The following is a 19,980-nucleotide window of genomic DNA, read 5'->3' as shown; positions in this document are numbered from 1 at the left end:
AGTGGAGTAGGCAAGCATTGTGCATTGGAATTTTGTGGATGTCTTTCTGGTCATTTCTAAATCTTAGAAGATCATTGTACAGCATTATTCAGATGACAAAAGGATGAGAATTCCTCATGCGTCTTCGAATGATTTGTGCCTATGCTTCATGTTGGTACACTGGTACTGGTACATACTTTCTTTTCTATGTTAGAGGGAACACAGTGACACTCCATTTCCATGTGACATATTTCAAAAACATGTTATCAATTGACTAAGTTTGGAGGGCTTTTGTAGAGAGTGATACACATAGACAAAATGTAGATTTCGTCTGCTGACCCCAAAATCCATGTTATGTCATCCTCAGCTGTGTAATTTCTCATAGCGCCATGGTGTAGTCCTGGACTCATGTGGTGATTTCAGTTGATCATCATTTATCATCTGTCTCCTTCCACAAATAACAAGTGCTGTCTTGACATCTTTGTGTATGGTCAGATTATACACATCCAGATTTCTTTGTTGGAATATTTGGTTACAAGTTCTCTCGGGAGTGCTCATCATGGTTTGTGGATCAAAATATACAGCCATCATATTTTGGTGAGTCTGTGCTAGCATTTTGCCTTCATTAGAATTTGTTTCAAGCCAGATCTCTTCTCTGCAAATATTTGTCATGATCTTGCTTCAACAGCTTCTCGTTCTCAGTCGGCAAATTAAATTGACCCGTCTGCAACACTGATCTTTCTTCAGTTCAGAGCATTGTAAATTGTGTTCGTTGAATGTTTGCTGTTTTTTTTTTGGAAGAGAGACTGGCTTTCAGTTTTTGTCTTCAAATTTTGCTCTATAGACATTACTCATTAATGTAATCTTCAGGCTTGAATCATAGTGCATCTTGAAGAGTTCTGTTTGCAATAGTGTGACATGACGGAAGGCTAACTGAAAATGTTTCTCATTTAAATCATGAAACAAGATACTTTTGCTGAATACCCTCCTGTACTTTGTATCTATCAAAATGTTTTCTTATATCTAATAGAAAGTGAAATTGATATACCTAAAAACAAAGATGATGTGACTTACCAAATGAAAGTGCTGGCAGGTCGACAGACACACAAACGAACACAAACATACACACAAAATTCAAGCTTTTGCAACAAACTGTTGCCTCATCAGGAAAGAGGGAAGGAGAGGGAAAGACGAAGGGATGTGGGTTTTAAGGGAGAGGGTAAGGAGTCATTCCAGTCCCGGGAGCGGAAAGACTTACCTTAGGGGGAAAAAGGGACGGGTATACACTCGCACACACACACATATCCATCCACACATATACAGACACAAGCAGACAAACTTACCAGAATATTCTTGTCATGGTACTACATTTTTTGTATTTGGTGCTCCATCATCAAAACATCAGTTTGCTTTCTTTATACATCACTTGACTCCGCCGCTCACGGTCTTGCGGTAGCATTCTCGCTTCCCAAGCACGGGGTTCCGGATTCAATTCCCAGTGGGTCAGGGTTTTTCACCTGCCCCGAGGTGACTGGGTGTTGTGTCGTCTTCATCATCATCATCATCATCATTCACCCCCATTATGGTCAGAGGAAAGCAACGGCAAACTACCTCCATTAGGATCTTGCCTAGTATGGCGGTGTGGGTCTCCTGCATCTTTCCCCCTGCACTTTGTCAAGAAGCATGGGACTTCATTTCCATTTTCCATACATCACTTGGGACATCCCACATACAGTATTCGTCTTGTTCTTTCACTCATACTGTTCAGAGTTACTGCTCACGATGGATGAGAAGCAAAAGGTGTGCAGCCTTATACCCAGGTATCTGCCCAAATACATTTTTCTCTGCAAATAATGCTGTGTATAATGAACTTAGTTCCTAAATGAATAGCTGAAGTGTTATCAGTCACATTGTTATGTGTAAAGTGATGTATATTGAGGAAATACATGATTTCAAGAAAGTTTGTAAGAATATTTAATCGATGTATATATCACATCCATGTTTGCACAACACACTGAAGGCTCTCAGCAGAGTGACAAAATCACAAATGTGGCACATGTGCTGTTGTAATGGTACAGAGTATACTCATTTTGCACTTTTATAATAATGGACTTCACATTTTTTCCCTATATTACCAAGACAACTCATTCAAGGTTTTGCTATAACAAGAAACTAGTCTAGGCCTATAAGTCAAATTGACCATTTTTGACAATCATGGTTTTGGCAGCAAAGGTAGGTTGTATTGTATTCTAACATGGCAGACACAAGTATTTTTTCATAACTCATGCAGTTTACCACTCTGTGCCAACTTTTATAGACGCAGATGGGCTATCTAACATGTGACTACTAAATACGAGCATCAACTTTATACTAGTAGGTGTTCATTTCGCATTCCATATGGTATGTAACAAGATGTTTGTGTAATTTATAATTATGCATTTCATTTAAATGTGTGAATACAACTTAGAGAAACAGCTCAAAAAAAAAAAAAAAAGTTGTGGGGGGGCAGCTAGCAACATTCATGACTACAAGGAGCCTCATCCATTACAATACAAGGGACTGGTTGGAAAAGTCAACATACTACCTACCACCCTTTATATAACCTCACTTGCACCAGTACTAAAATACAATATTGTTGGCAGCAGAATAATTTTTATGTGCAGGCTTAAAATTTTGTTAAAGTTCTATCAGGCACGTTTGGACTGATGTGCCAAATGGTATGTCAACAAAGAGTACCACCAGTGCAGCTGACTACAGAATGGGGCAGTGCTGCTTAACAAGACACCTTGAGACAACACTGTGTAACTTCTCTGCCAAAATGCCACTATAAAATCAAATGTAAACAGAAAAGACCCAAGCTTGGTGACCGAGAATTATTACTGAATGACCACAATTAGGCACGGAGTACAGACAGGACCAGTAATTGAGGATAAATGAGCTGATACACTCAGAGCCATGATGTCGTAGGCGTGGACTTAGTCCTTTAAATAGAGAGACTTTTGGAGCTCCAGAACATGTTCAGTTGTGCTACCATTCTGTCAGTATTGCAAGAATGAGAGAGAATGGCAGTCTATTGAGTTTCAGTGAAGCCACAAGAAGTTGATTGATGATGGCCAACCTGCTATTTGGTTGCTGACTTCAACACTGAGTCTCCATCTGAGTGGATTACCAGCTGTCTTTGAAAGTGGAGAGGTGGTAGGCGTACTAGGTGACTGTTGAATGTCTGGGTGGGCAGCACCTTCCTAACCCCACCACTGATGTCAGCGCAGCATGTGCTCGTGGCACTGACCTGCGACATCAATGTCACAGCTCACTGACAAGGTGTGAGCACTCCTTTGAGGCACATGTGCTTGCGCCCAGCTGCTGACTGCAGCTTGGAAGACACTCGCACATTTGTAAACACTGCACAATAAATAAATGTTATTATAGATAACGCTGTATCGCTGTTGTCTCCAGGCATCCACTGGACCATTCATTCTCACTTTAAGCATGACCTCCTGATCACAATGCGAACCCAGTGCATGGGCTGTCACATTACTGTCAGAATTGAATGTCATCTCAAGACTTTGGTGTCAGTGTGGCTGTGTCTATAGTGCCATCTAGCAGTACCAGCACAATGTGTTGTAGTGAGTGAACTTTATCTTCATTGTGAGTCTTTTCAGTGTATATGTGTACCTGTTTTGAACCATTTCAAGTTGGAGAGACATCATTAGCACTCTGAGGGTGTCATTTTTTAAACCAGAAGGGCCTGTGTATTTGTCACTGTTTAGGGGCAATGTTAAGGAAACTTATTTAATACCAGTTTTGTGTAACTTTTGTAACCTATATGGACATGAGTTGGCATGTACTGAGGCTGTGTTGCTCATTTGTAGTACTTGTAGGCAATCTGGGCATGTGCACAAGATTTATCTGAGTCTCATTGGACAATAATACACCGGAAAGATTAGTGTGTAATTATTGTTTTTTATGTGTTGAAGGTACAGTTTTTCTATTTTTATTTGTTGTTGTTGTTGTTGTAAGAGGCTGTAGTAAATAATGCAAAATGCAAGACACATGTTCTGCAACTGTGGGTATCGTGTTTATTTTTTTTGTGAGCTAGGCTCATTGCTCATTGTCTTTAAGTATGAGGTATTGATATTCGTGAGTAGCCATCTTGTCATAACATAAGTTGTAATAAGTGTATGGTGTTAATGTATTTAAGTGTTTACATGGTCATTTTAGGGTTTTTCTTTTGATGGGTATTGTATGATTGTTTATGGGCCAACCATGTTGTTTTTAATTCCACAGGGTGCTGCCCTGGTGGAAACTTTGAGAATTTTATCAGCTGTGGTAATTTGTTTACAGGAGAGCAATGCAGAGCTGCTCACAAGCACTAGGGTTATGCTTAAATCCTTAACAAAATAAAGGCTATATGTGTAAATTGTGTAGCTGTAGAGGAGGAAAAAAGGCTCAAAGAAGCAAGGGAGAAGGAAATAGCTTATCATAAGACTCTGGAGTTTGCAGAGGAGTCACAGAGGAGTTGTGGGGACTGGTTGGTTGAATATGGGCCTCAGAATGTAAGGGACAGGATTATTATAGAGAGAATGGAAAGAAAGAGAGAAAGTAGAGAGTCCTTAGCAGGAGGAATTACAGTTGAAAAGTGCTTGCACGAGACGAGACAATGCGAACAGTTGTGAGGAATCGAAAATTACGGAAGTTCCTGTAAGTTTATCTGCAATACAAAGTACTAGCATTGTGGAAATGACAGAGGCTAATGTAAAGGTATCAGCTCCAATATCTAGTGAAAATGCGGAGTCTGGAGTATCTGAAGTGCCAAATGAAGTAAGTGTGGGCTGTGTGGAAGTAAGTCTGCCAGTAGTGGCATGTGTGATACTGACCTAAGTGCAGTAGTATTTATGACATTGGGTGGTAATGGTTGTTGTTTTGAGGCCTTGGAGCCTGGGCCAGATGCACAGGAAAGCACAAGTGCCACTTATTTTTGCATCATGCACACTTGAACTGCAAACTGTGATTATAAGGTGAAAGTGCAGGAAGCTATTGATGATGTTAGTTGTCTTTCAAATTTTGTGGATAATAAGTACAGACACATTTATTTCGGAAGGATGCTGATTCATTGCCCCTTGGGTTGGTACCAATTTCTCCAAAGGGTGGAGGTAGGAAAAGAAGAAAGAGGAAAAACATTTGCTGGGCTAGATGAAGGAGAAACAGGAATTAAAATAGCTGGAATAAATTTAAACAACCTCAGGTTCACAGATGATACGATCCTGTTGGCAGAAAGTGAAGAAGAATTGAGAACACTCTTGCTGAAGGTGAAAGACGAAAGTGAAAAGGCGGGTCTTAGGCTGAATGTGAAGAAAACGAAAATTATGGAAACTACACCTACCAATTTGTGGGATATAGCAGGAGAAACCACGGAGGTAGTGACCACATTCAGTTATCTCGGTTCCCAGATCTCTGCTGACGGCGACTGCAGCCACGAAATTCGGAAACGCCTGTTGCTCAGTAGACAGGCGACGTCAAACCTCGACAAGGTTATAAGGTCCAGAGATGTAACACTAGCAACAGAGATCCGTATTGTGAGGGCTACGGTCTTTTCAGTTGTGGTGTACGGATGTGAGACCTGGACCATTAGAAAGGCTGAACGGCAAAGAATTGACTCCTTCAAATTGTGGTGACGGAGGAAACTTCTTAGAGTTCCGCGGACTGCAAACCGACAGATCAATATTGGAGCAAATAAAACCAGATTTCTCCCTGGAAGATCTAATGTTAAAACAAAAGCTGACCTACTTTGGATACACAATGTGAAGGCATGCCTCGCTGGAAAAAACATTAAAGGTGGGAAAGATTGAAAGAACTAGAAGAAGAGGACATCAGAGGATGAGATGGATCGATGGCATCACAGAAGCAATGTGAGAGAGAGGCTAAAGATCACGCCAACAAGACTGCAGCCTTTCAGGAACATGTGCCTGAGATCAGTCTAAATTTGACGATACTTGCAAGCCTATAGAAAGTGTGGGTAAGAGCAAAAGACATATAATTGTTTCTTGAAAGCACAGTCAAAATCAGGGAGACTACGTTGTGTCCAAAGGAAAAAGGTTCGAGCAAGGCAACACTGCGAGGGTCTATTATCGTGAAAGCAGAACCATCTAAACTGTGTACAACATCGTTAGGAGACAGCTCAAACAGTGAAGTGCTGGAGAGCACAAGGAAGTTGGTTTTGAAAAGGAAAGATATAAAGAAGAATGGCATTGCAAGGCATAGTCAGTCTGTAACTGACTGTAAAATAAGTGTGGTATCTGGAGCTACTGACCACTATGTTGTGCACAGTAGTATCACAAGTAGTTGTTTAAACATACTTTTAGGGACGCATGTTTTGAGAAAATATAAAGAAAGCTTTTGTGTCAAAGACAAAGTACCAGATGATATACTGAAAGAGATGGTTAAAAGACTACCTAATAGACTGTAAGATTAGTATAACTTGTAAAGACAAAAATGAGGATTAACTTGTGAAGACAAAAATGAGGATAATGATATAGAATTTGGAAAGAATCTATGTAAGTCAGTTCCTATGAATAACCAAGTTTAGCACCATGTACAATTATGTAATTAGATTTATGAGATTAGTGTAGAGAATGAGCAGAGGCAAAATTCAGGATGATTTTTTTTTAACAGGGGAGGAGTGTTGTGGGGCGGAATAATTTTATTGTGCAGGATTGAAATATTGTTAAAGTTCTACCAGGCGAGCTCAGAACAAAGTAGGTTAGCCCTGTGCCAATTAGTAGGACAACAAGGCATACTGCCAGTGCAAAAGACCACAGAATGGGGAAGACAAAAAACGCAAGTTCTGTTTTGCTACTCGACGAGACACTGTGCGAGCTGCTGTCTTTGAACTTACTAGGCGAGGTGCATCCGTGTAATCTGCTAGCCAACTAGTGAGCATCTGCTGCTTTCTCGGTCAATTTGTGATGATTTACTGGGGCCTGATCTTTGTGACAACCGACATACTGGACCACAGTTGGCAGTCTCCACCAGAGTGCTCATCAGGCTGTATTTGAGAGTACTGGTGTGGGGGCTGTAATAGGTCACTGCAGAACGTCTGGGCTGGCAGCACCTTCCTCTCCCCACTACCGGCGCCAGCACAGTGTGCAGCCGTGGCTCTCACCTGCTGTGGGGATGTCACGACTCACTGATGAGGTGACAGTTGTCCTTTGCTGCATGTGCATTTGCGTCCAGCCACTGGCTGCAGCTCTGAAGACTCTCATACCTCTGTACACTCCACGTGAGAAATAAATGTTATTACAGATACCACTGTATCACTGACACCATCTTGCATCCACTGGACCACTCACCCTCACTTTATGCTCAGCCTCCTGATCACAATGTGACCCCAGCACACAAATCACAACAATATACTTTATTTTGGTAGTGAGCATCAGTTGTTCGGTGGCGAACACAAAAGTCTTTGAGTAAACTACACTTGCTTGATGTATGTACTTATCACCAACAGTGTTCTTTCGGAAACCACTGCCAATGTGAACATTGTTGCATGACTTAGACAGACAATGGAGTGTATATAATGATCATATTGAAACATTTGTCTACAACAGTGGTAATTAGTTCCCAGAATGAAATTTTCACTCTATAGTGGAGTGTGCACTGATATGAAACTTCCTGGCAGTTTAAAAAGGTGTGCCAGTCCGAGACTCAAGCTCAGGACCTTTCCCTTTCTCAGCAAGTGGTTTACCATTTGGAAGGTAGAGACGAGATACCGGTGGAAATAAAGCTGTGAGGAGCTGTGCACGGGTAGCTTAGTCAGTAGAGCACCTGCCCGTGATAGGCAAAGGCCTGTGTTTGAGTCTCGGTCTGGCACACAGTTTTAATCTTCCAAGAAGTTTCAGATCTATTTATTACCTTTCATTACCTCACAAGATATGCACTGCCTGAACACTTGTTTTGTGAGTGTTATACACTTTTAAATAGATAATTACAGAATCAATGTTCACACTGGAATCAGTAATCTAGCTCCCATCTCCCACTACCGATTATGATGAAACAAATTGCACATATGTTCTTCATTTTAATAAATTTGTAATGTCTTCATGTGCTTTTGCAACTATGTATCTTGCTATTCTAAGATTTTTTTTATATCAGGAGTGGACACAAACAAGCTTGTCTGGAAAGTGCCACAACCCTGTGTGTATGAAATGATTATGGATGCCAACTTGGCTCCGGACCTCGTATACACTAAGCCATTACCACCACACGTCATTCAAGCTTCGTGGAGCCCAGCTGGTATGCTCAGACATCAAAGGTTAGTAATTTCTGCAGATTTATGTCTGATGTAAATACTCATTAATGCTAAAGCAGTATGTTTTTAAAATATTTTGTCCTTGTCATTGACAAGAAATTATGTGAATAATTTAAATAGGCATTATCACAAAACCTCATCACTGTTGTAGTTATTTAATTTGTGTAATTGTAGCTAGAGGATTGAGAGAGTGGCTGAACACTGTGGAAGCCATTATAATTAGTCAGTAGCTCATATGAACTGGCACAGACTATTTCACCAAATCCTTTACAATGGAGCTCAATAATGGCAGAAGTCTTTGTGTCGTCACTTGAAACCAGTATAAGGACCTCGTCTAGAGACCTTGAAAAATGCAGATAGATGGAATGTCTATCAGAAGATAAAAAGCTCCCTAACATTTGACTAACTCTGTTGGAGTTGATCCGTTTGAATAACATGGTAAAAGATAGGAAGTGTTAGCGTGATCAAAGTGGAAAGTACAACAAATCCATCTGTGTCCCCCACATGCAAATAGGTTTATGCGAGGGTTGTTCTCCAAAACCACCAATGGCATTCACATAACCAAATTCCATAAGAAACTGCAGAAAAATGGACACCTCAGAAATGAGGGACAGTTGACTACAATACTAGCCACAAATGTAGAAAGGAAACAGATGTCATTGGCACTAGTTTTACAGAATATTTGTTTGGTTACATGTGTACAATGTATGGGTCAGCTTGGTCAATCCTTCTGAAAATTCTTGGCAGTTTTTCTTATTATTTATTTATCAGCTTGTTTGGGACAATGTGAGCCAAAATACTTGACCATGGTATGAGACCATACATAGTTTAAGGAATGGTAATTAGAAAATTTATAAACAAAGAAAACCAAATAATTAATAAAACATGGAATAAATTTGTCAGAGAGTATATAAATAAATTACACATTACAAAATAGTTCTCAACCATGCAAGGAACTCCTGTCCAGAAAAGAAGGAGTGAGCCACAAGGAAACCTTCCAACATTGAACTGAAGACTTGGAGTTTACCATCCTTTTTTTCAGTACTGCTGAAACATCTGCTCATTCACAGTAAAGTGATTAATATATTTGTATAGTATTGTCCTAATTTTAAAGTCAAATACTTCACAAGTTTTATATCGTAACTTAATTAAATTTACATTTGTGAACTTCACAGCTATTAGACTAAGACATGTAAATATTTATTTTACAAATAGTGAATAACTGAAAAACACTAACAAAATTTGTATTCTCTCTCATAATGAAATTGAGTATTACAAACATATTATTGTAATGTGTGCAAAAAGATAGTAAAATTGACAAGATTATATGCACAATGAAGCAAACTTTCCAAAATGAAATTTTCTCTCTGCAGCAGAGTGTTTACTGATATGAAACTTCCTGGCAGTTGTGTGCTAGACCAAGACTTGAGCTCAGGACCTTTGCCTTTTATAGGCAAGTGCTGTAATGAATGAGCTACCCAAGCACATTGCCAGTACGTTTGGAAAGTAGCTGATGAGGTACTGGCTGTGAAGACGGGTTGTGAGTCATGCTCGGATCCTAGTCATTAGAGTACGTGCCCACAAAAGGCAAAGGTCTCAAATTTGAGTCTCGCTCCAGCACACAGTTTCAAGCTGTCAAGAAGTTTTGAGGCAAAGTTTATCTTACTAGAAAAGAGATTAAAATCAACATTATTTCATATGTGAAACTACATTGAGCAAGCTTATAATTAAACTGTCCAATCAAATTAATGTGACCACCTCTCAAATGGGTAAAAATGGAAATGTCGTGTGGCTAGGGCCTCCCGTCGGGTAGACCGTTCGCCTGGTGCAGGTCTTTCGATTTGACGCCACTTCGGCGACCTGCGCGTCGATGAGGATGAAATGCACATTTTACAGCACAGACTGCTGCAAGACATGTAGAAAGAGAGTCAACGAGGTTCTGGAATGTTCAGACAGGGATGTGGAGCCATGTTAACTCCAGTGCCATGGACACCTGTGCTAGGTTTCTCAGTTGAGGATCCGGGGCAAGAACAGCCCAATGGAAGTGGACCAACCACAGATTCATGGTTGAGTTTAAATCCAGGGTGTGTGGCGATGAGGGGAGTACGGTAGAACCACACACAAGTACTGCGAGCTGCGTGACATGTTGCATTGTCCTGCTGGTAGATGCCATTATGCAGAGAAAAAGAAAATGCATGTTGAGGTGTGTACTTGTGGTGATCCATTGTGCCTTCGAGAATGATGATATCACCTGGGGAATGCCCTCCAAAATGGGCCCTTATGACGATTGTTACAGGGTGTTTGCTTTCAGATGTTTCTCTCCATACACACCAAAAGCCATCTGTCCAGTGGAGTATAAAAACTGATTCACCTGAAAAGGCCACCTGTCACCATTCAGTGGATGTCAAGTTGCAGTAATTGCCACCTGTCACCATTCAATGGATGTCCAGTTTGTAACGAAGCAGGGTTGCCCACTGCTATCCTGTTTTGGTTTTACACTCCTTCAGTAACTTAATTAAGCAATGAACTTTTATTTATTTATTTATTTATTTTTTTTTTCATTTTCACTACTCAGATTCAGACTACAGATTTTGTGGCCTTCAGCCTCGTAGTACAGAATTCAGAAATAGTTTAAATAAAATTTCCCTAGTAAAATATATTATTTCAGTATATTCTAATGTCCATTCTGAAAGTAATGAGCTAATTAATTTGATTGGAAATGCATCCTATTAAAAGTTATGAACAATGATGTATATTGTGCGATACATATTAAGTAAAATTCGAATGAGCTAATAGATCAAATTCAGCTATAAGACTGCATCCAAAAGAAAGCCTAAATTTTACTGATTCCAGCAAAGTGTTTAAATTAACCTAAAGTCTACTAGTTAAATAGATATTAAGACTTAAAATCTGTAGCCTGTGTGACTTTCAGTGCCAATTGTGACCAAACTACCAAATAATTTCGAGATATGTTTCGATACTTTTGCTACCTTTATTTTTGTACGTAAAATAACTCCAGTCTCAACTTTGTAAGTGCATTAATTAAGAATTAAGTAAATCTGAATATGTAAAAATTATTGTTCAAGAGGGCTGCCATGGTTATAAGTCGGGAATTCCCACAGCGGATGCATCAGTTAGTTCCGCGTATTTAAATTGATACAGCTCACCCATCTTATTTAAATAATAAAACCCAATAGTTAACTTCAAAACCAGTTAGAAAGGATCATTTTAACCCTGGGAAATTATAAACTATAATATATTAACAGAAATAGTCAATGATTCAAGCGCTCGTCTATATAAGGTCCGAGCTGGTGCAGTTCTCAGGTAGTTCTCGGTCAGATTCTTATGGAGCAAAAGTGCGGCAAGTCAGTTAATTTTTCCGGTCGGTATCAGAAAAGTGTAATTGTGAACATTGTTAAAGACTGGAAGTTTTTGACCTACCTAATGTGACGATTAAGTGTAAGTGGCCTGGTCACATGAATATTGTATGTGTGAGTGATAACAAATACATCGCACTGTGGTTGTCATAAATGTCCAACAATGAGTACGGTCTTGACTTTTGATTTTGGAAAACTTAATCTAGGATTCTGGCTTCTTAATTTCAGTGTGTTTTATGTGAGACGGACGCAGCTACCGGGAAGACAATATTGAATAAGCAAAGCAAGGTAGGTCGAGAACACTGCGCACTATCTACTGGGTGACGAAATGTTTCAACACCGGTACATCCGGTTGTGACATGAACTTTAAGTGGCACTAATCCAAGGATATGTCCCGGCACGTTACAAGTTGCAGTATTGGCATGCAAATTCCAGCCTCGATTGCTGTTGACTTTGGTGTATGAACCAGGCTCTTACTGCGAAGGCCCATACACAGCAACATTTCCTTAATGGTCATTGATGTGACACTGTTGGTAGTCCTTTTGTTTATTTGGGTGGTCAGTTACTCGACAGTTGCTCATCCATTTGCCTGTACACACCCCCACAGTAATTATTCACCCCTTTCATCTATGGCTCATGGAACACCACAGTTGTCTCCATGCTGGTTTTGGATAGTGCATTTTGCCATGCATGGTATACTTTAACCAAGACAGCATGCAAACAGTTTATAAACTTACCCTTTTCAGCATTGCTTCCACCCTTGGCCCAAAAGCCAATGATAATGCACTTTTGGACATCATATAAATTACTCTGTTTCCGCATTAGTGCTTAGTGCTGCAACTGCCATCTGTGAGTGGCTATTGCTTGTTGATGTCGAACACAGGCAATGGTCACATTAATTTAACTGGACCGTGTATATCACTTAGCAAAAACTTGACGACATAATGTAACTGGACAGATAAAAAATGTAGTCACCAAGCGGTGGCAGAAAACACACCTAAAAGGATGTTGTAATTAGGAAAGCTTTCAGAGCCAGTGGCTCCTTCTTCAGGCAGAAGGGTTGAAGGGGAAGGAAGAGGGGTGAAGGAAAAGGACTGGAGAGGTCTAGGAAAAATGGTACATTTCAGAAAAGTCACCCTGAGCTGCAGGTCAGGGGAGACTTGCCAGACAGGATGAGAAGGAAAGAGTGATTGTTGGAAATTGCACCGGATGAGATCCCCCATGCTGCTGAACAGTTCCTCAATCAGTGCCCACCTTACTTGAGACCTGTGACATCCTTCCTACTCATCTTAATCAACTTTACACTTACCAACAACTACTTAAGCTTTGAAAATAGTTCAAGTGGCTCTGAGCACTATGGGACTTAACTTCTGAGGTCATCAGTCCCCTAGAACGTAGAACTACTTAAACCTAACTAACCTCAGGACATCACATACATCCATGCCCGAGGCAAGATTCGAACCTGTGACCGTAGCGGTCGTGTTGTTGCAGACTGTAGCACCTAGAACTGCTCGACCACCATGGCCGACAACCTTTGAGGGGCAGACATACAAACAGGTCAGGAGTTCGGCCATGGGAACCAGGATGGCTCCTTCCTACACCAACTTTTTCATGAGTTACTTGGAGACGGCTTTCCTGGAACCCATAAGTCTTCAGAACTTGGTCTGGTTTAGATACATCAATGACATCTTTACCATATGGACTCACGGTGAGACTGACCTGTCAAAATTCCTGGAATCTCTGAATACCTTCTGCCAGTTAAATTTCACATGATCCTCTTCTAAATCCTGTGCCACTTTCCTTGATGTTGATCTCGTCCTCACCGAAGGCCGGCTACACTCTTCTGTCCACATTAAGCCTGCTAACAAACAATAGCACTTACATTCTGACAGTTGCCATCCTTTCCATGTTAAATGTTCCCTCCCATACAGCCTTGGCATTTGAGGCAAACTTATTTGTTCAGATGCAGACTCTTTACAGCAATACACCACCATTCTCACTCCAGCCTTCACTGGACATAATTACCCCACCAGCCTAATTGAAAAGTAGATTTCCAGGGCCTTCATATGCAATCCTGGTACTACTGATCCCTCCAAAAATCAACTTCAGAGCACACCGCTGGTCACTCAGTATTATCCTAGTCTGGAATGTATTAATCTGCTACTTCGACAAGGCCATGACTTCCTAAAAGCATGCCATGAAATGAGATACATTCTGTCTGAGATTTTGCCCACCACTCCTAGAATAGCTTTTCATTACCCTCCCAGTCTCCACAATATTCTTATCAGACACTATATTCCTCCTGCAACCATCTGCCTACCCTGTGGCTCCTACCCCTGCGACCATTCCCACTGCATGACTTGCCCTATGCACCCTCCAACCACTGCCTAATACCAGCCCTGATACCAGCCCTGTAACTGGGAAAACATGTACTATCAAAGAGAGAGTTACCTGTGAAATGACGCATGTTTTATACCAGCTGTTATGTAAACTATGTTGGCCTTTTACATCGGCATGACTACCACCAAATTATCAGTTAAGATGAATGGGCATAGGTAGTGGGTATATAATGTCAATACACAATATTCTGTTGCAGAGTATGCTCTACAACATGACAATCGTGACCTTGGGTGCCTGTTTCACCACATGCACCATCTGGGTTCTTCCCCCAGACACCAATTTCTCAGAACTGCTCAGGTAGGAAATAGCGCTACAACATGTCCTTGGTTCTCACCACCCATCTGGCCTTAATGTACGTTAATTTCTTCCATCTAAGCATTTCTTCACTGTAACTATTCCTTTCTTCACTATGTTTTACATTACACACAATGCACTTAGCTTTTCACTTTTCACTCTTATTAACTCATACATGATGTTTTAGCAATAATCCCTGTTTTGCATATTATCCTGTCTTTCAACTTGAAGCTCTCAATCTTGTCCAATGCAGTCCTCAACAATCAGTCTTTCCTTCTCATCCTGCCTGGTAAGTCTCCTCTAATCTGCGATCCTGGGTGACTTTACCAAAATCTACCACTTTTCCTAGAATTCTCCAGTCATTTTTCTTCACCACTCTTCCTTCCCCTACAACACTTCTGCCTGAAGAAGTAGTCACTGGCTCGAAAAGCTTGCCTAATTTTAACCTTCTTTTAAGTGTGTGTTCTGCCACCACTTGATGAGTAGGTTTTTTATTTATACAGTTACAGTATATTGTCAAAAATTGATTGTTTCATTGTTGCCTTAGCAAAGATTAGCAGCAAGGGCGTACCCAGGATCTGAACTGGGGGTGGGGAGGGGGGGCGGTGCAGGTCATACTAGTCTCAGGAAACAAGGACTTCTTATTAAATAAAACAGTAAACCAGTGAAAAACTGCTTTTAATAAACATTTTAAATACAAGAATGAACTTGTACAAAAATAATCTAATATCCATTACTATTTATATTAAAAATTTTACGATAGGTCTTGCAGCATATCTACGGCCCCAAGCGCTGAGGGAATTAGATTAGGAAATGAGACACTTAAAGTAGTAAAGGAGTTTTGATATTTGGGGAGCAAGATAACTGATGATATTCGAAGTAGAGAGGATATAAAATGTACACTGGCAATGGCAAGGAAAGCGTTTCTGAAGAAGAAAAATTTGTTAACATCGAGTATAGATTTAAATGTCAGGAAGTCGTTTCTGAAAGTATTTGTATGGAGTGTAGCCATGTATGGAAGTGAAACGTGAACGATAAATAGCTTAGACAAGAAGAGAATAGAAGCTTTCGAAATGTGGTGCTACAGAAGAATGCTGAAGATTAGATGGGTGGATCACATAATTAATGAGGAGGTATTGATTAGAATTGGGGAGAAGACGATCTTGTGGCACAACTTGACTAGAAGAAGGGATCGGTTGGTAGGGCATGTTCTGAGGCATCAAGGGATCACCAATTTAGTATTGGAGGGCAGCGTGGTGGGTAAAAATCGTAGAGGGAGACCAAGAGATGAATACACTAAGCAGATTCAGAAGGATGTAGGCTGCAGTAGGTACTGGGAGATGAAGAAGCTCGCACAGGATAGAGTAGTATGGAGAGCTGCATCAAACCAGTCTCAGGACTGAAGACCAGAACGACAACAACATTTAAGAAATCATCCCTTCAAGAGAATTATGCAGATGTACCGTCATTTGACTGTCACTCAAACTCCTGTTCAGAGGACAAGTCATAGGCATCCCTGTCATAGAGAGGCAACTGAAGAACTCAAAACAAGTAAGTCACCAAGTTCAGATGTAACAACAGTTCTGTTTCACAGAGAATACTCTTTGACATTGGTTCCTTACTTAGCCTGCATTCATCACAAATCTCTCACCCAGCACGAACTCCTAAGTGACTGGAGAAAAGGGTAAAAGTACGGACCCACAAAATTACAGATCAATATCGTTAACATGAGTTTGCTGCAGAATTCTTGAACGCATTATAAATTCAAGTATCTTGAATGTCCTTAAGACAGAAAAGCATCTGTTCACAAATCATCGTGGATTTAGAAAGCACTGCATGTGTGAAACTCAGCTTGTCCTTTTTTCACATAATGTCCTGTGAACCATGGATGAAGGGCAACAGACACAGTCATATTTCTAGATTTCCAGGGAGCATTTAAATGTGGAAAAATGTAAGTTAATGCAGATGAGTAGGAAAACCAATGCTGTAATGATAAAATATTGTATTATTGATGTGGTTCTTGACACACTCATGCCAATTAAATATCTAGGCGTAATGTTGCAGTCTGATATGAAATGCAATGAGCATATAAGGACGGTAGTAGGGAAGATGAATGATCGATTTCAGTTCATTGGGTGAATTTTTGGAAAGTGTATCTCATCTGTGAAAGAGACTGTGTGTAGAACACTTGTGTGACTGATTCTTGAGTATGGCTAGGGTGTTTGGGATTCCTATTAGGTTGGATTAAAGGAAGAAATTGAAGCAATTCGGCTGCATGCTGCTAAATTTGTTACCAGTAGGTTTGATCAGCATGTGAGTATTAAGGAGATGCTTCGCGAACTCAAATGGAATCCCTGGAGGTAAGATAATGTTCTTTTTATGAAACACTATTGAGAAAATTTAGAGAACCAGCTGGACAACTCTACTGCCGCCATTGTACATTTCATATCCAATTCCTGGCCTGGCAAAAAGTTTTAATCTGCTGGAAAGTTTCAGATCAGTCCACATTCCACTGCAGAATGAAAGTTCTTCTAGGAACAATCCCACAGGCTGTGGCTAAGCTATATCTGCACAATATCCTAGTCTTATAAGGCATGCAGGAGAAGTTTAGAAGGTAGGAGATGAGGTACTGGCAGAAGTGTTGTTGTGAGGAAAAGTAATGAGGGCATATGTGGATACTTCTCTGGGTGGAGCACTTTCCCACAAAATGCACGGGTCTCAGGTTTGAGTCCCAGTCCAGCACACAGCTTTAACCTGCCAGGAATTACCAAGTTTGTATTAGAATTCATTAATTATTCCTGGTCACCCACAGAAAACACAGAATGATCGCATATGGGCTCTTGTAGATAAATCTTTCTGTGGAGCAGTCATAGTATTTACTTTTGCAGCTAATACTCCTAGGGGTGCTAAGATTTTTGTCATTGTTGCCCAGAAAGTAATGCACCACACTGTGTGAATCACCTCCCCATCACCCTCAAAATGTCTTCTCGAGTCATAATGTGTCTGTCCTCATGAATGACAACATCAGCTCACTACAACATGTCAGGTGTGACAGCTGTGGACAATCTCCCTGACCACTGCAAATCTTGGAGAGGCGCCAAACCGTCTTGTGATGACCTCACCATCTGTGCCCAGTGACTAACTGTACTCCTGTTGACAGAAGATGCTCCATAGACTTGGCACAAGCATTTGTGAGTATTCCCCACAGTTTTATTGTCTGCAGTGATAAATTCAATGAAGGCACATTGTTTGTAATGTACATCAACTGCAGATGCTGTCTTGAAACTGTCCTGCAGTTACACTATCTGTCAGAAGTGACAGAAACGTGGCACACTCACTCAGGAGACTCCAAATAATACATACACAATGTTTCCTATCCATAGCATTGTTTTAGGCAAAGAGGGGGGAAGAAAAACGTGGTGCATCACTTTCTGGGCAACCCTTGTATTCAGTTAACTCAAACTTTTGCTCACTGGAATTGACACAGCTTAGTTTTGTTCAGTTTGCACAACAAAGGAACAAATTTCACTATTGTATATTATCTTAATTGAAACACACAAAATAATAATCTTATAATTATCAACACACATAAAAGAGATGTCATTTAAATAATGTTTACAATTGCATATGTGTTCACTTATAACAATGTTTTCTTATTTATCACTGCATCTGCCATTTCCTGAAATGTGTTACCTAGCCATATGCATTCATTCAACAAGAATAAATACTATCCAGTAATTCATGCAGTAGAACTACATTTTACTTGGTGCTGTCATTATAGTAAATAAAACTGGACAGCCGGCATATTTTTTCCTGTGCTGGTTGTCTTTTTTTTATGTCATGGTCTTCCTTTTTTGTAAATTTTTACATACTCTTGTCATTTATTGTTAAAGTCATAAAGGTAAAAAAGTAAATAATATAGATGAGATTTCAGATAAATAAATTATAGTTGTTATTATTTCAAATTGATGTTATATCCAAAGATTCAAAGTTCAGTCCTGTCACAGTTGCCATATCTCACATAATTTTTGCTGTTGCTTCTCCTAACAGAAGCAAACTTGTGGCTATCAACTTTCATTAGTGTTCAGTGGGGGTATCTCTTGTGTGGGTAACAGCTCACACATGTCTTAGCAGCATAAATATACCAACAGAAAGTGTCATGGTTTTCAGGAAGTCGTGTGAGTTGAATGTTACTCGTGAAATATTTATGACAAGAAAGAACATGAATGTTATCAGTCATCTTGTCACTGAAGAAATAATATGAATCTTATTGCTTCTTGTTCCATTTGCAGCATTTAAAGCTGTCCTCTTAGGTTCCTGCCTAACCACACTCTCACAAACCAACACATATTCAGAAATAAACAGCAAAATATTTATTTCGTCTGCTGTTCTCTGATTAGACAGAAATGTTAAATAAGATTTACTGTTTCAGTACATACTTGTATTACATTCATAAGAAAGTCCCAGAATGTATTAATATCATTGACATGGAAAAAAAAGAAGAAAATATTAGCATGTAGCGGGATGCAAACCTACATACTTCAACTTCAAAACTATGACATTATCCATTATTACACTAGCGCTTAGGAGGTGATTTTTGTCTCATGTCTCAGTTATCGTAGTATCTCTTGAAAGCTTATATCATTGGTGCTTTATTAACTGACATTTAATGATATGGGTGAATGTTTGTGATACATTTTCAGTGCACCATTGCGTGGAAAGCGGCATACTGCAAGTTGTTATACAAAACAGTATGGCAAAATGAAAATGGCACTAGCCATGTCAATGTTGCATGTGACATCAAATTGACATCATGTCTTGTGAGATGAGTGTCCCCCCCTCCCCCCCCCCCCCAAGCTTCTGTCTCTGCCTCTTTTCATTTGTTTCATGACAACTGAAAGTGAGATGGTAGCAGAGATAAAAATGCTCAAGTAAGCACTTAATGAATTAGGATATGTGAGGAGAAAAAAATCAGATGAAAATGTTACATAAAACCACAAAACTAAATGGAAAGAGTTATGTCATAGCCATGGGAGGTGTAATACACTGAAGCGCCAAAGAAACTGGTATAGACATGCATATTCAAATATAGAAATATGTAAACAGGCAGAATATGACACTGTGGCTGGCAACATCTGTAAATATTGGGCGTTAAAAAAGATACGAGCTGGAGGCATAATCACAGAAACCAGTACCTGTATGTTTGAGGTATTGGCCCTAGCTGTTGAAACATGTGTCCCACTGTAACACAAGGTGGTGAATGGCTGTCTCATAAAATTCCTAGGGCTGCGATGTTAACCAGTTCCGCACGTACAGCTGGAGGTCGTCATCCGAGGTGAATTGTTTGCCCCTCAGAGCCTTTTTATGGGGACCAAAAATAGCGTAATCACAGGGAGAGAGGTCCGGACTGTATGGAGAGTGGCTGAGAATCTCCCATTTGAATTTCTGCATGAGTGCTGTGACTGTGCTGGCCGTATGAGGCAGAATGACCCTCTAGATGAGATTGGCTGGTCATTTTGATTTGATCACTTGGTGAAGGGTGGTCGAGGTTTTCAAGTAATGCTGGGAATTCACTATTGTCCCGTGCTGCAGGAAATGAATCAGGAAGAGGCCATCTTGCTC

General features: G+C 40.2%; 1 protein-coding gene across 1 annotated transcript in view; it reads left to right on the top strand.

Moving 5' to 3' along the window:
- LOC126177095 (T-cell immunomodulatory protein) overlaps positions 1 to 19,980 on the top strand; it is a 425,282-nt gene that overhangs the window by 324,656 nt on the left and 80,646 nt on the right. The window contains exon 4 of the mRNA XM_049924349.1: positions 8,131 to 8,290. Coding sequence (XP_049780306.1) covers positions 8,131 to 8,290 — 160 coding nt within the window. The remainder of the gene's footprint in view (positions 1 to 8,130; positions 8,291 to 19,980) is intronic.

This window comes from Schistocerca cancellata, chromosome 3 (genome assembly GCF_023864275.1).
Source record: "Schistocerca cancellata isolate TAMUIC-IGC-003103 chromosome 3, iqSchCanc2.1, whole genome shotgun sequence".
Taxonomy (NCBI): domain Eukaryota; kingdom Metazoa; phylum Arthropoda; class Insecta; order Orthoptera; family Acrididae; genus Schistocerca; species Schistocerca cancellata.
Note: the sequence above shows the minus strand (reverse complement) of the source record. Positions and strands in the feature narration are given on the sequence as shown.